Here is a 16621-nt window from a genome sequence, read left to right as displayed (position 1 = left end):
ATCTTAGATAACCAAAATAATCGGATTGATGTTAGATCCCAAAATTGATAAGATCGATCGATCTTATCTCCGATTTTGTCATTTTACCGATCTTAACCTTAATGGACTTATGAAGTTATAGGCTTATGGGTTGTGGTCTATTAATGATGTGCTTATGTTTATAATCTTAACTTTTAGTGAAAAACCGATTCTAATTCTAGCTTTTGTTGAAAAGTCACTTGTATTGGCATTGAGTGCTCTAAATATACACAAATAATATGCAAACTAATATGTGTTTAGCATTCATGCATCCAACTTGTAATTATCTTCTAATCTAGTTTATTTGGGAGAAAATATAATTTAATTTTATTCAGGGTGGGTCCAAAATACCCTCCCTCATTCTTCTTTCTTATTCTTCCTCATTCTTCTTCCTTGCTCCAACATATTGGAAGTTGGCCATCCGGCCATCGTTTTCGACGAACTAACTATCGAAATGAAGCTCTACTTCAACCCAATCAAAGCCCAGCCATCACACACAATCGATTATCACTTTAGTCGTTGGAAAAGCTTCGTGATTTCACAGTCACCGTTTGAAAAAGAGCTAGATCCGATCAATATGGCCAACGCTGGTGACTATGAACGCCCTCAATCAACTCCATGGACCTAGGCTCATCACCTTTGAGGTTTTATTACTTTTTCGAACTATTTTTTTTCTTCTAAAATCGGATCTGAATCTGCAAATATTATATCTGTTTCGAAACTTCAATCAGATAACTTTTCATAAAAGACAAATAAAATTTTAACAAGACAGATAATAGTTAGCAAGACATATAACATTATGACAGATATCAAATTAATCGAAACAAATAACATATCACCTACAGTATGCAGATCCCAAAAAACCACTAAAATCACCACAAAAAATGCCGAAAACAATGATGTGATGACATATCGAAGGAAAACAACAAGATCTATAGGTCCTGTGGTGTGTATGAGAAGATTTAGTTCGAATAAAACAAAAATCGGGATGAAAAATCACTAAAAAATGTCATAAAACTCTCTAATAAGTCATGAGGGGTGTAGAAGAAGCTTCCGTCGGAGGTTAAAGATGAATCATATTTAGGAGGCACGTGTCATGTTTGAAGATGAAGATAAAAGTATTTTACACAATAAAATCATATTTTAATTATGTGTCCTTTTTGGAATATTAATTCAAACTACATGAAATTTATGTAATAAAACTTTTAAGACTATTATTCATAAAACAAAACTCTTTAATAAGGGATTAATCTATAATTTTCCATTTTTTTATTTTTTATGTGGGACCCACGTGGATCCCACATGCTTAAAGTTAACTTTTTAATTTTTATTTAAAAATGCTTTACATTTAAATAATATTTATATGAAATAAATTAAATTCTTAATAAACTACAAAATGTACTATTATTGTATTTAATTCTTACTAAATATTAAAATAAATCAATAACAATAATAAATTATTAATTCTTATAATAATTTATATTTATCCATTTATAATTATTATAATTATCTATATTAAATTATATTTATTCATTTATATATTTATATAATATATATTAAATTAAAGTAATAATAATTTTTACTTAATAAATTATACTTATAAATAAATAATAATACAAATAAATATATTTTACACGACCTAACCGCTACCAATAGTTAACAGCTTCACCAAACATCTCACAGTTTATTTTAGAGCTTTACGCTCAATTTTTTTTTTCATAGCTTAACAACTACCATTGAAAATAAACACAACCGTTCTATCAAACACACATTAAGTTTCACCAAATACTAACTTATAATCTAACTTATTTTTCATAGTTTATAAATTTATTTATTTTTACTGTAAATAAACTCTACCAAACGGAGCTCTGGGTGCATTAAAAACGTACTTTTAAAGTTAGAAAATTATTTCTTTTCCTATATGTTTGTGGTGCTTTTTACATATTGAACAATCCTAGGCCCTTTTATTTCAAAACTATGAGATAGGCGAGTTTATAAACTGTCAATTGTTAGGGATGGATAATAATTTAAATTTGACAAACTACTTAAAAGATTATTGTAATAATTAGAGTCGATATTCGTTCTAAAATTTAAGGTTTAGAAGTTTGGATTGGACAATTGCTCAAGGATAAGTTTGTGGATGTAGTTTATTTTCTACTAATTTATAAATTAGTATTTGTAGTAAACTAATAGATTTTGTGGTTGAGAAAACAAAGTTTACCATTTTCCATTCCACGCCAAAAAAAATCACTTGGTTTATAGTCTAGTTGATGAATCTCTCTAGAGCAAAACCGCTTGGACTTGGGAGTCCTGAGTTCGATTCACCTGGGGAGCAATACGTCTGTGGCCATGCATTGAGTTCTGACCCAACTTATGCAGTCATCATGTGAGAAATTTTTGTATACACGGATCTAATGGGCCAAGTTTAGACACATACCTGATCCTGATGTCTAGGGCTGTTAAAAAACCGAACCAAACCGAAAACCGAACCGAAAACCGAACCATGTTTTTTAATTTGGTTCGGTTTATTGGTTTACGGTTCGGTTTCGGGTTGAAGTTTTGGATATATTCGGTTTCGGTTTACGGTTCGGTTTGGAAATTATATTTTCGGTTTAAAACCGAAAACCGAAATTATTTTTACATATATTTTTATTATATATTTATATATATATTTGTGTTATGTAATTAATGTTAATATGTTATAATAACCATTTTTACTTAATTAGTGTAAAATTAAACATTTAATGTTTAATGCTTTATATATAATTACAATATAATCAATATTACTTAATAAAATTACAATATAATTTGATATTGGAAATAATTTTCTAATTATATCGGTTTAAACCGAAAACCGAAAACCGAAACCAAAATTTACGGTTCGGTTTAATCTGGTTTATATATGTTATTCGGTCTGGTTCGGTTTGGCTAAATATAAACCGAAAAATTTCTGTTTGATCAAAACCGAACCGAACCGAACCATTTCCACCCCTACTGATGTCCAAAGGATAAACTTGTATGGTGTCATTTTCAGTTATCAAAAAATAGGGAATCAATAAATCATTAATAAATTAAAAAATTACATAAATTTTTTTAGCAGATTGAGTATCTTTAATTTAAAAGATGAATAAATAACTTTTTATATGTTTCTACATTTAAACATGTAGGCGAACTTCAAAATGTATTTTTTATAAATGTTTTCTTATAACTTATAATATTAATATTATTTTCTAATAATTTATAGATTAGCATTGCAGAACTGACTTGTCAGTTCTGGACAAAATAATAAGCCTACAATACAAAGATCTCCAAATGTTCTGGAGATATATACTTTCTTTTTTGGGAATGTAGTTAGGTTTGTTAAATATATATACATATATACAATGTATAATCTATTATTCTCTATTAAAAAATAAAAAATTAATAAATACCATATATATATATATATATCTTTTGTGTTCAAGAAGGAAAGTTGCTATAGATAATACATGGCTGCCAAACCGTTTGAAGTGGGAGTGTTTGACTCAATTTGTTAGAGAAAATAAGGTAAGTTAGGTAATAATACCATAAAAATAATATATTATTTTCCAAATTCTTATTATTATTTATTTTTATAAATAATTTAAAATAGGAAACAAAAACAATAATCAATCCACTTTGTATTCACAGACGTTGATGAAGGTATCACCATTTCCCAAGTCCTCACTCTTTCACAGTTTCCACAAGCACCTGATTTGTGTTTCCATAAATTCAAGACGCGAACTCTGAAGCTTTCCTCACAAGACTTGACTCTAAAACCCAGTTCAATAGTTCCTATTCTCTCGCTAGAGATTTCCCCAGAGAGAAATGGAGGTGAAACTGGGAAAGCCGGCTTCGGTGGTATCTCTGGGGTTTTTGTTACTTCTATTTCTTTCCGTGGTGCCGAATTCGGTGGCGAGATTCGTGGTGGAGAAGAACAGCTTGACGGTCACGTCGCCGGAGGGTATCAAGGGGACTCACGATAGCGCAATTGGAAATTTCGGGATCCCCCAATATGGGGGCAGCATGGCAGGCGCTGTGGTTTATCCGAAGGAGAACCGGAAGGGGTGCAGGGAGTTCAGCGAGGTTGGGATTTCATTCCAGTCAAAGCCCGGAGCACTGCCCACCTTCGTTCTGGTCGATCGTGGAGGTATCATCTTTGTACTTTTTGAATTTATGATTTCTCGGAATTCGGGTTCAGTTGCGTGTTTTGTGGTTGCTCGAGGTGTGCAGATTTGTCATTTGACTGATTTTGTGAGATTTCTGAGGTTTGATTGGGTTGTTTAGGGCTTTTAGAGGTGCCCTTATGTCCTGTCGTATCAATTTTCCTACTTTTGAGCTCACAGCAGACTATTCTATACATGCTGTGAGCTGGTGTGGTTCTCTTGGTATGAATCAACTCGTATGGCTTTCATCTAGTTAAGTCTTTTCCTTACAGTTATAGTTTTTGTGCGAGCTTTTGTGAGGTTTGATTAAGTTGCATGTCCCTAGCAGCTCCTTTTGTTTGAGAAGGTTAGATTTCTCATTTAGGTTTACTTAGCTTTATCAGCAATGTCCTTTTGAGGGGAAAAAGAAAACAAATGAAAGATATGTAGCTCTTTTTGGTAATTAGCAAAGCAGCTGCTTCATAGTTTCAATTTATCTAAATTATAAGAGGTTCCAGATGTGTCTCGTATTTTACTGTTGATTCTTTGTTGTTATGTGTTACCTTATAGTTAATGTTGTTAAGTTTCATGCTTTTAGTACCTTTTGGTCCGTTTGTGAAGTAAAGCCTCAGGGATGCTGATGGCTAGCTCTAAAATAAGTTTTTTGCATTCAAAAACTTTTTGCTTTTGTTCATTGAAAGTAACCCACTTTTAGCATACCCTGCTGTTTAATATGTTAACTCACTGCTTCATTGAGCCAGTACTTTCTTTTAAAAGTGATATTTGCTTCGTATACGCTTTTGCATGAGCATTCAGAGGTCATACGTGGTTGTCTTTTAGCTGACAAAGGATGTTTGCATGAAGAAATTCTCTAGTTTTAGCTTTTTATAAGATATGCGTCCTTCCTGCCTGCCCCTGACCCCGCTCAATGTGGGAGGTTTGTGCACGAGAGTTATTTATCTTAAGATTTCAAGGTATAATTTGGTTGTTTCAATTTATTGAGGAATGAGGAATATCTTTTATCTGATTTCTTAAAACTTCAAACTTGAATATCCTTCAGGCGCTCACTTCATATATACACTATGGTGTTTGGATTTTTTCCCTGGCATCTCTTGGACACTTATTGCTTTTATGTTCCACCACCTATTGAGTCTTTTTTCAAATAGATATATTGCTTACCAAAAAAATATTCGACTCTAGCGTGCATTGTGCTCTCTCGTGCCTCGTATATATTTTCAGACGAAAAAATGATCACTCCTTGAAACGGAATTATGCCTTTGTTTTTGACTTAGTTCTTATGCCAAATCAAATATTTTGTGCGTAATGCTGTTTTGCAGATTGCTTTTTTGCGTTGAAGGTGTGGAATGCCCAGAAGGCAGGGGCATCTGCAGTACTTGTTGCAGATGACGTCGAGGAAGCATTAATTACTATGGACACACCTGAAGAGGACGTTTCATCTTCTAAGTATATAGAGAACATAACAATACCATCTGCACTCGTTACCAAGAGTTTTGGTGAAAAATTGAAGAAAGCAATCAATGGTGGAGATATGGTCAACGTGAATCTTGACTGGCGAGAAGCTGTTCCACACCCAGATGATCGCGTTGAGTACGAATTATGGACTAACAGCAACGATGAATGTGGAGTAAAGTGTGACATGTTGATTGCATTTGTGAAGGATTTCAGGGGTCCGGCACAGATCCTTGAGAAAGGTGGTTATACCCAATTTACACCACATTACATAACTTGGTACTGTCCTCAGGCATTCACCTTGAGTAGACAGTGCAAGTCCCAGTGTATCAATCATGGAAGATACTGTGCTCCTGATCCTGAACAAGACTTTAGCTCAGGTTATGATGGGAAAGATGTAGTTATTGAAAACTTGAGACAGCTATGTGTGTTCAAAGTAGCAAATGAGAGCAAAAAGCCTTGGGTGTGGTGGAATTATGTGACTGATTTTCAAATTCGTTGTCCCATGAAAGATAAGAAATACAACAAGGAATGTGCTGACACCGTTATCAAATCTCTTGGTGAGTAATTTATTGTTGAATATAATGGCACTTTTTCTATAATGGTCAAGGAGGAACACACACAAAGTGCATGGGCTGATATATGATTTTTGAATGTTCATGTGACATTTTGTGCAGGAGTGGATGCGAAGAATATTGAGAAGTGTATGGGAGATCCTAATGCTGATGCGGATAATCCTGTTTTGAAAGAAGAGCAAGATGCCCAAGTAATTTTTTTTGGTTTAATTACCTCTGTTCAGTTACTTTTGCAATTATGTTCAGAAAATTTTCTACGTGGAATCTTAAGAGAAGTGAAGTGAAGGGAAGAGAAGAGAAACGAAATTTAATCTCGTCTCACCTGTTGAGATAAGGGGCAAAAATGAAGAGTTATATTGTGAAGTATGTGGGATCCCCGAACTTCTGTGTTTGAGGCATGTATTTTTTGTTTTGTCAATGGCACACTTTTTTATGTCTCCCAGAGCCCATCCATCTTTGCTCCAGGGGAAACAAATTTCAGTGGACATGGAAAGAACTTATCTCTCTCCTCTTTGCTGTTACCAAACAGCAATTCACTTCACTTCTCCTTTGACCATTTCACTCAATCCAAAGAAATTGTTAATCACTATATGAATCCTTAAAGTGTTTATGCTGACTTGGTGATTTATTGCAAATCTATGAAATTTGTTTATAAAGGTTGGGAAAGGATCAAGGGGTGATGTGACCATATTGCCTACCCTTGTCGTGAATAATCGACAATATCGAGGTCTGTTCTTGTGCATATGTTGCTGGATAGATTTGAATTTTCTTCTTTTTTTTCAGCTTAATGAAAAATATCGATGCAGGTAAGTTGGAGAAGGGTGCTGTATTGAAGGCAATATGTTCTGGTTTTGAGGAAACAACTGCGCCAGCTGTTTGTTTGAGTGACGGTATGCTTTTATGCTTAATTTCGGGTTACTTAAAAATGTGCCAGTCTGGTGACTTGAAGTTTTGTATATGATTTTAGTAAATTGTATAAGCATGAACTTGCCAAGCTAGTAATGTTAGAACTCTATTGGGCTAATGTAAGGATAAACCATTTAGGACCACTGTTGCAGGACCAGCACCATCTAATTGCCAAACTATTATAAAGTACCTAAATCTGTTTCTAAGTGGATACTCTTTTTGTGGTAGATGTTGAGACAAATGAATGCTTGGATAATAATGGTGGTTGCTGGCAAGATAAAAAAGCCAACATCACAGCCTGCAAGGTACAACCACAACTTTTTTCTTGGCTTCTCTCTCTCTATCGCTCGCTCGCCTGCGCACAAATGATCGTATTTATTCAATTGCTGATGTATCTATTTCACAGGATACGTTCCGTGGGAGGGTATGCGAATGCCCTTTGGTTGATGGTGTGCAGTTCAAAGGAGATGGTTACAACCAATGTGAAGGTTAGATGCTGTGATTATTCTTTTTACTAATATTAAATTAGAGTCTATAATGATGGACATCTGGAACTTTTCTGGTGCTTTTTTTTTTCAGTAAAATTATGGACATTTAATTTTGGCTTCTATGGACTATGGGAAAGAATTCTGGAAGTCAAAGACTTAAGGAGGGTGCTCGTTTATGGGTCCCTTGGTGCAGGCTTTTTGCCCTATGATATTAAATCAGGACTTAGTTTGAAGTTAAAATCATCGAGAAGTTTTTAGGGTAATTAGTATTAAAGCATAATATATTGAGTGTAAAGGAGAGAGTGCAATTAAGATAGAGGAGATACCCATGTGAGGGTTTTTCAGAACTCTCAATAGAATATCCAAGTCTTGAAAATTGAAATGCAATTAACAAAGAGACATATTATATTAAATGCACAATGATTAAAAAAAGAGGTAAACAACTCCCGGGTACAAGGTTCATGCAATGGGTGGCGTCGGGGACATGCAAAATGTACACAAAACTTAACCCCACATTAATATGTGGAGAGGCTGTTTTCAAGAATTGAACTTGTGACCTCTAGGTTGCATCTCCATAACTCTACGTCACATGCTTTCCTGTAGGAACCACCAAGATAAATTATTTAAAAATTAAAATGCTGGTATATTGAGCTGGATATATTTTATAGAATTAGAGTTGGTTGGATGAAATGTGAAAGTGCGTCTTCATCCAATCAAGATTAATTATTTAGAAATTAAAATGCTGGTATATTGAGCTGGATATATTTTATAGAATTAGAGTTGGTTGGATGAAATGTGAAAGTGCGTTTGGTTTTTGATTTTCTGTGACCAACAGATATTTAATAGATCCGCTATCCTCTTGCTATTCTCTATTTGTCTTAGTGTATGGCCGTTGATAGGTAATACCTTCAAATTTGTAGTGGGAATGAGATTTCATGGTGTAAGCGTGAGATAAGATATCAGAATATTCATTTTTTGGTAGTCACAATTGTCTAAGGTGGTTTTTCCATTGGAAAGGTACGAATTCTTCAGTCAAAAAGGTCAAGATTTTAGTCGAATATTTTAAGAAGGTGAGAGATGGGCCAAAAAAAATGGATGCAGAGTATTAGTTGCTTTGCAGTGTTATTTTTTCTTCTAATTTTTCTTTTTGTTTATTTCTTAATGATGATTGGAAAAGGGAGATACCATGGAAGTAGAAAGAGAATTCACTTGATAAATCTTACTAGTTTTTAGCTAAGGATTGACTTGTAGGCCAAACATTTTGGGTTGGAACTTGTTAATGTTATTGTTGATCTTCCAAAATGCCCCCTACCCCAACATCTTCTTTTTTTTTTCTTTTTTTTTTTCTGTAAGTTGTTTCTAGCATGTGATGCATGATTATTTTGTATTGCAGTTAGTGGATCTGGGAGGTGCAAGATAAACAATGGAGGTTGTTGGCACGAATCTCGGAATGGACATACCTTTTCTGCTTGTGTGGTTAGCGAGATTCTTGTATTCATTAATTTTACTTTTTATTTCCCTCTATCAACAAAGTGTTCGACACTTGCTTTTGCTTGTGCAGGATAGGGGTGATGGTAAATGTCAATGTCCTACTGGGTTTAGAGGAGATGGTGTCCAAAGTTGTGAAGGTATGAAATGCTCACATTGTCATCATATTCTGTTGTGCTTTGCTGCTGTGCAGAAGCAAAGTCATAATTTTTTTCATTCATCTACTTTTTCTTTTTCTTTTTTTTCCTTTTTCCTTGGGAATTAGGGTGCAGGGTTTGGGGCTAGATTTGAATCCCTGCCCTCAAGTAGGGTCGTGAGGTTCCAACTTCTAAACCACTGGCTCTACTCGAAGCAAAGTCAGAGTTGATTGGAAATTCAGTTTTTGATTGTTAGTGTACTGTAGGCTACCAAGAATTTTAATCACATTTCAGCTGCATGACATGAAAATTTCGTTATTAGCTTTTTTAATTTTCTGTGTGCAGACAAAATAGCTGGTTTATGTCTTCCTTCCATGTAATTATGGATAATGAAACCATACACATATTCTAGGGTATACAATCATAACTGAGATGACACCCCGAGGAAATTTTTTGCCAGCATTGCCTGACTTCTTCACATGCAACTGCAAGTTACATCATAAAAGTTCTAGGAGCTGTTACCTTGATCAGAGTTAACAAGGATAGTCCTTTGTATAAGTAGATGCGGATTGTAGATTACAGAAATTTTTTTCCTGTCAATGAAAAATAAGCCATAGTCTTACTGGTTGGACTTTAATGAGTTCTTCCATATGCATAGATGGTAACTTCGGTACTCACTTTTCCGTCACCAAGAGGTCATGGGTTCCAGTGGGGGAGGTAGGGATATTATCCTGAAATAAATAAAAGCTGTGCTAGGCACAGTTCTTGGGTGTGGGTTGGATGGGGCCAGGCCCTAGGAAAAATCCCCCACATTAGAAGCTGCAGTCAGGAAGGGCAAATTTATATCGAAGGTGCAACTAAAAGTTCAGACTTAAGAGGGTGAAAACACATTATCATGATCCGAGCTTTTATCTGAAAAGTTGAGTCGGCTAAGGGGGAACCACATAAATTAGTATATTTTATAGGGTTAAAAACTGTTAATTTTTTTTGAAGGCTTAAATATAAAGGAATTTTAAAAAAAAAAAGAAGTTGAGTGGGGCCAATGGTTGGAACGAAACTTTGCTTCAATTTAACTTAGAATAATTGTTTCCCATCCTAAACTCCTTTTAAAGCATTTCAGAGAGTAGCTCTGAGTTTTTCATTATGTTCCTGACTTAATATTTCAACGTTGATTGAAATTTCTAATGATACAGATATCGATGAATGCAAAGACAAGAAAGCATGCCAGTGTCCTGAGTGTAGCTGCAAAAATACCTGGGGAAGCTATGACTGCACTTGTAGTGGGGATCTCTTGTATATCAGAGACCATGATACCTGCATAAGTGAGTTCTGAGAGCAGATATGTTAACTCACTATGTGCAGTAATAAGGTGCCTGATTGATATCTATCATTTGTTAATGGCAGGTAAGAGGGCAACTGAAGTTAGATCTGCTTGGACTGCAGTTTGGGTCATTTTGATAGGCTTGGCTCTGGCTGGTGCTGGCGGATACCTTGTGTACAAATACAGACTCAGGGTAATTTCAGTGCTCTATGTTTCTCTTTTCTTTTGTATTTTCTTGCCTAAAATAAAATACGAAATTGGTTTATAACTTTTCGCGTTCTCCGATATCATATAAACAAGAATCCATTTATCTCTCAAATCTACTTAAGGTAATTGAGGGGCCCTTTTATATATTTCCCTGTTAATTCACAAGTTAATAAATAGGAAAGTGAAATAGAATTTGATGAGACTTTGCATTAAATTTTTGTGATTATCAATCCTTCATTGTCTTGGTGTCTTTTGTAAAGCTCTAGTTCGCTGTTGGCATGCTTTAGGCCATACTCGTGTCGAAGGAATTATTTGCTAGGACTTAAAATATGAATATTTGATGAGGGCAGGTGTACAAAGGGCAGATTCCTCAGTTTTTGGTAAGTTTGTCATTGTTTCACGGTCTTCTGCCATATCCTTGTCAATGTCCAAAGTGTCGGGTACTAGTACTTCGATGACAGGCAGAGTTCAACAGTGGAGGCTTAAAGTACTAGAACGAATTTGTTTCCTGATTCATGATCAAGTATAATGGCAGCAATTATCCAAGTGACTAAAGCTGCATATGAGTTGGGAAAGACTTGATTTTTCTGGATCAAATCTTTTTCACCCAGCTCTTTCTCCTCGTTTGCAAGGGTAGCATGAGCTTGTGAACTAAGTCTAGCACCACAACCTCCTTCCTGTACTTTCGGAGAAAGTACATCCCATTAGACTACAAGGGCCTTTGTTTTAATCCACTTACAGGCAAGCTGAAGGAGTCTCTGGATTTGGGGTTCAACGTTTGGTAGAAAAATCTGAACTAGCCTGACCACAAGGGATGACGGTGACCTGCTTAGTGTATACTGAAAAAAAAAAGGAAGAAAATTATTGATAACTGCGCAAATATATTTTTAGGCCTACTTATTTACATACTTGTTAGCCATTTTCATGTTTTGATGTTTCCTCCCCACCCCTCAAAATTCCCTTTTTCTGCAGTCATACATGGATTCAGAAATCAGAGCTATAATGGCCCAATATATGCCTCTGGACAATCAATCTGAAGTTCCAAATCACGTCAACGAAGACCATGCGTGAAAAGAGTGACACCATCATTCATCTTTGAAGGGGTTCTATACGAGGCAGATAAGAGTTTGTTTGCATTGATGCCTTTTTATTCAGGCATGAGATTTGAGCCGGAATCATATATCTCTGTAAATTATAGTGGACAATAAAGAGACGCAAATTAGAAGAAGTCTTACTGTTTGTTAGGATTTTAACATGCAGAATGAGTTGAGATTTGATTGGGGGCAAATTTTTAGGGATTTAGCTTTGGTTCCCATCCCTTGAATCTTCTCCCATGTTATGACAATTGTGTAATTGATCAACTTCCTTTATATGGGCTGAACCTTCTTTTTCATTTTCCTGACTTGAGAGATTTTACACTTTTATATGTGTTTTTTTTTTTTTTTTAATCTGAACCTAATGGACAAAAATGGTACTGAACTCGATCTTTTTCTATTTTGATTTTTATTTGCTTGCTTTGCAGTATTCTTGAACATTACTCTTCAATAAATTTGATTACAGGGTATGAGATACTCATGCCATAGTGGCATGGGCTTGTTTTACTGAGAAAAAAAAAGAACTCAAAAGTGTTGTATTGGTTCTTCAAATGATATTCCATTTCTACTCTCCTCATCTTTTAGAGTCATCTTTGTGAGTTGGGATTTTAAGGTCAAGTCCAATGTTCATTCCATTTGTAAGCAATGGGAGCATGCATCCACAGATCATCTGAGCTCATGAGCTGCAAAATAACCCAAACAAGAACAAATAAACAGACCATGTCAGATTACTAATCAATTCTGTTTCAAGATCACTTTTTGAAATTGATCCAATCACATATAAGAAGGTTTTTCTATGTGTTGTTACCTTAATCTGAAGCTGCAATAACTCGACATACTAGGCAGCTTCTTCAAGCATTGTACTTAATATCAACCCTTGTCCCATTTGGGACAAGATTCTACAGAATCCCCAGCCTCTCATTTATTCTCTATCCTCTTCTGCATAATACAGAGGAAATTACGTTGTGTTAATTCATTAATTTTTCATCATATTTGGCCATTATTTGTGTCTTGATTGACATTGATAATAATGTAATTACTTGTGCTTGCTCTTGTTTTGCCATTCAAGTTGAGGGTAGAATTCCTTTTGAGCTCAAGCTTGAACTTTCTGCAATTCCTGTTCTCACCCTATTCCTATTAGATTTAAATCGTCAACCTGTGGATTTGTGAGACTTACCGTTGCCTATTCCTTGAGGAAATTGAGGACATTCTGCAACAACATATTTTACTAGTGAACTAATTTACACTTACGTAGAGTTGCTCTCAAGTTTTTGAAGTCTTCTCAAAATATCTGGACGAATTCACTCAGCGAACGCTTCAATTTGTATTTGCACAACCTCATGTGTGTAATATGTAACTCCGTACATAGTAGGAATGAAAAACAGTACATCAAAATACCTAAATAAACACAAACTAGTTTTTAAAATGACTCCTTACGGGGCATTTAGTTGCTAATCCAATGAGTGTGAGGTGAGTATGAGATGAGAAGGCATTGCTAGAAGAAATTTGTTGCAGAATCTACTCTGCCATATTGAAACATGTGTGGAGCAACCAAAGAAGAACAAGAGATATATATCATCATCAACAGCTCCACCACAGCCAAATATGATAATTTCGTCATCCGGCCACCACCACCTCCAAAAGAACTCTCAGTTGACAAGGAGTGGAACCCAACCGATCTCAGCCTCCAACGACCGCTCAGTCAACCGGAATCACTTCGTGAAGTTTTGGGTATCACCGTAAAAATTAGCTCGATCGACCATTTTTCGACGACGGTTCTTCACACCGTTGGTACAAAACGAGTCACCGGACAGAGGGCTATCATTTTCAGCCAAGCTCCGACAAAAATGTTCACCGAAGGAAGAAACCCTATCTTGACCCATGGAGGAGCATCTCGTGAAGAGGGAGAGGGAGAGGGAGAGAGAGGAGAGAGGAGAGAGAAGAGATGACATATTATGAATGAGTGGAGAGAGGAAATATTTGAGAGATAAAAGAGAGGCATAACAAATCTCTTTGAAATTTTTTGAAATTGTCATGTTGGAATGTCTAGTTGACATGTCACCTAATTATGAACATGTTATACACGGTTTATGGACATATGATACTTCGTTATTAAACACAACATGATTTACGTTGATTTTACTTTTAACTCTGACTTTTTTCAAACCTAAGCTCTTGACACCTCACCCCTCAACGTCTTCCGAAGAGTTTCTTTGACTGATTTGAGCGTGCTTGCCGGGACAGCGTCCATGAAATCAGTCATGAACCAGAAGCGACTTTGTTTACTGCTATATAATTGTGAACAACAATGGTAATCGGTCAAGCCAAATTACTTAGAAATAGGTTAACACGGCAAGCCAATATCTTGTCACGGGTGGTGTCTGCTTTGGAAGAAATCCTAGAGAGGAAGTCGAGCGGGTGCTGTCCGGGCCCAACACGAGCGGAGGTTATGTCTGCACTCCTCTTGAAAAGCTCTACGGCTGCTTTGAAGGTGAAAAAGCTTAGAATTGTCCATATTGGGGTTACTAAAAAGATTCATGATGAATTATTTTCTGACCCTAGAATTGTCCATGTTGGGGTCATTATTTTCTGACCCTAGAATTGTCCATATTGGGGTCATTGAAGCGTGGGTTTCATTGGACGAACAAGTCATGGCAGTGCTTGAACAAGATGAGAAGCTCGTCTCTCTGGTTTTTCTTAGACCCAAGTGCTTTAGAACTAGATGAGAAGCAGCTAAAGACGTAAGCTTCTCGAGCCAAACAAGCAAATCTTCATCCACTGTGTTTGTGTTGGAGATTTTGTGTACTTTTGGTGTGTTTATAAAAATTTCAGATTTTCAAGAGTACTGTTAACAATGGATGTATCTAGTAAAATTTGGGATGTGACTAAAGTTTTCCTTCATTTTGTCTCTTGAATTTTCATATCCCTAATCGGTTTAGGATTAGGATTAATCCAAAACCTACCCTATAAATTGATTTCTCCTGGCTTGTTTTTTTTCTGTCAATTACTATTCACTCTGTCTCACGTACTGTTTCCTTATTTCGCTCTCCACTGCTCGAAGATTTCAATCTGCTCTGCAACTGAAGCACTCATGCATTCAACAAGGCTCATCATGCGTTTCTTCAAGAAGAGTACTGGTTCTTCGTCTGGCAAGGTTAGAAGATCAAGAAAAGGCTGCGTTGCTGTCTATGTGGGAGAAGAGGCCAAGCGATACGAGGTTCCAGTCAAGTACTTGTCGTTCCCTGTGTTTCGAGAGCTGCTGATTCAAGAACATGACGATGGCGGCTACTTTGATTCCAAGACTGATGGTCCCCTCAAGATTTCATGCTGCACAACCACCACCTTCGATCAACTGTTGAAGATTGCTGCACAAAACACACGTTCAAGTTAAGAGACCGACAATTCCAACCAAAAAGAAGAAAACAGATGGATGATTCCAATCAAATAGAAGAAAAGAGATGGATGATTCCAGTCAAAAAGAAGAAAAGAGATGGATTAATTCTAATATTCAATCAAAAAGAAGAAGAGAGATATTGATGCTTGTCTAAGGCATGAACAAAGCTGCCTGTTTAAAGATTTTTCAAGACTGTTGATTGAAGAATGCTTTCATGGATTACAGAACAAGACTAAAGAAAAGAAAATCGTTGTAAACCTAATCGTTTGAGATTAGCAGTGAAAGTAAAAAAAAAAGACTCTCCCTCCCGTGGATGTATGCAAGTTGCTGAACCACGTAAAATCTTGCGTTGGATTCTTTTTTTCTTTGCTTTCTTTTTACTACTGTTTACGTGATCAATCATGCATGCAACCCATAACCCACTAGATATGTCTCTTTAATTTCTTGCAATACATGCCCAGTAGAAATCATGTATAAACTTGATGAGTAAGTAAAATCTTTATATGGGTTTTCAGGATCAGGAATTCACTTAAAGAACTTGTTTGTTGTGTCTTTATAAGAACTTGTGTTCTGCATAATTTTACTACTTGTCAAACCCATATGAACTTATATGACTTATGGCCCTTCTGTTTGTGCCATCACTCATTTGTTGATTCAAGCAGTTGTTATCACCAACTTCAATCAGATATGTACTAGCATTGTTTGTGGCAGCAGCATCTTCCATACCATAATAAATCCATTGAAACGATTGGGTTTGAATCGCTCAAGTAGAAGATCTCTGGGCTCGAATTATGGAGGAATTGAATACTACTCTACTCCCTTGTGAAAAAATCAAATGAATTAGTATTATTATCATAATCATATTATGAACCTGATGATGCCCAAAATGTTGATTTGAACATCGAAGCCTAAACCCCCGGTCAAGATGCCCGTCAGGATCAATGGAACAGTTTTCAAGCAATTGTGCCATCACCAGCAGCAGCAGCAGCAGCAGCAGCAGGAGAGCTCTTACTCTTCATCTGCAGAAATGGCTCCAACTATAGACGTCATTGTTTGTTCTGTTTTCTTGTGCTAGAAGTTTTAAACAAGCTTGATTGATTTGAGTAGTGATAGTGGTTGAAGAGGAAACAAGGATTAAGACCAAGTATTTATACACAACATTAGAGAATAAGAGTTGATCTCCATTTGAAATAACTCTTCATGCGCAACAATATCTGCATTTAATCAACTAATATATGACCAATGATTAGTATTATATGAAAAAGGTCTCCATTCTTAAATATGTGAAGTAGGGGTGGCAAAAATCGATTACGTGTCGGGCAGTAATACGTGTTTACCTAAGAAACACAGACACAACACG

General features: G+C 35.9%; 1 protein-coding gene across 1 annotated transcript; it reads left to right on the top strand.

The window, feature by feature from the left end:
- The first annotated feature begins 3680 nt into the window (after positions 1-3680).
- LOC119984730 (vacuolar-sorting receptor 3-like) lies at positions 3681-12193 on the top strand. The gene is made up of 12 exons (XM_038828814.1): positions 3681-4186; positions 5519-6211; positions 6329-6417; positions 6884-6953; positions 7033-7116; positions 7361-7437; positions 7539-7620; positions 9014-9096; positions 9182-9248; positions 10439-10567; positions 10650-10759; positions 11746-12193. The coding sequence occupies exons 1-12, from the start codon at positions 3865-3867 to the stop codon at positions 11842-11844; spliced, it is 1905 nt and encodes a 634-aa protein (XP_038684742.1). The 5' UTR covers positions 3681-3864; the 3' UTR covers positions 11845-12193.
- Positions 12194-16621: the final 4428 nt, after the last annotated feature.

This window comes from Tripterygium wilfordii, chromosome 18 (assembly GCF_013401445.1).
Source record: "Tripterygium wilfordii isolate XIE 37 chromosome 18, ASM1340144v1, whole genome shotgun sequence".
NCBI classification, from domain to species: Eukaryota; Viridiplantae; Streptophyta; class Magnoliopsida; order Celastrales; family Celastraceae; genus Tripterygium; species Tripterygium wilfordii.
Note: the sequence above shows the minus strand (reverse complement) of the source record. Positions and strands in the feature narration are given on the sequence as shown.

Coding starts and splice junctions, on each gene's coding strand:
- LOC119984730 (XM_038828814.1), top strand. CDS start 3,865: ATGGAGGTGAAACTGGGAAAGCCGGCTTCGGTGGTATCTCTGGGGTTT. Junction 7,438..7,538: donor CCAACATCACAGCCTGCAAG/GTACAACCACAA, acceptor TCTATTTCACAG/GATACGTTCCGTGGGAGGGT. Junction 10,760..11,745: donor TGTACAAATACAGACTCAGG/GTAATTTCAGTG, acceptor CTTTTTCTGCAG/TCATACATGGATTCAGAAAT.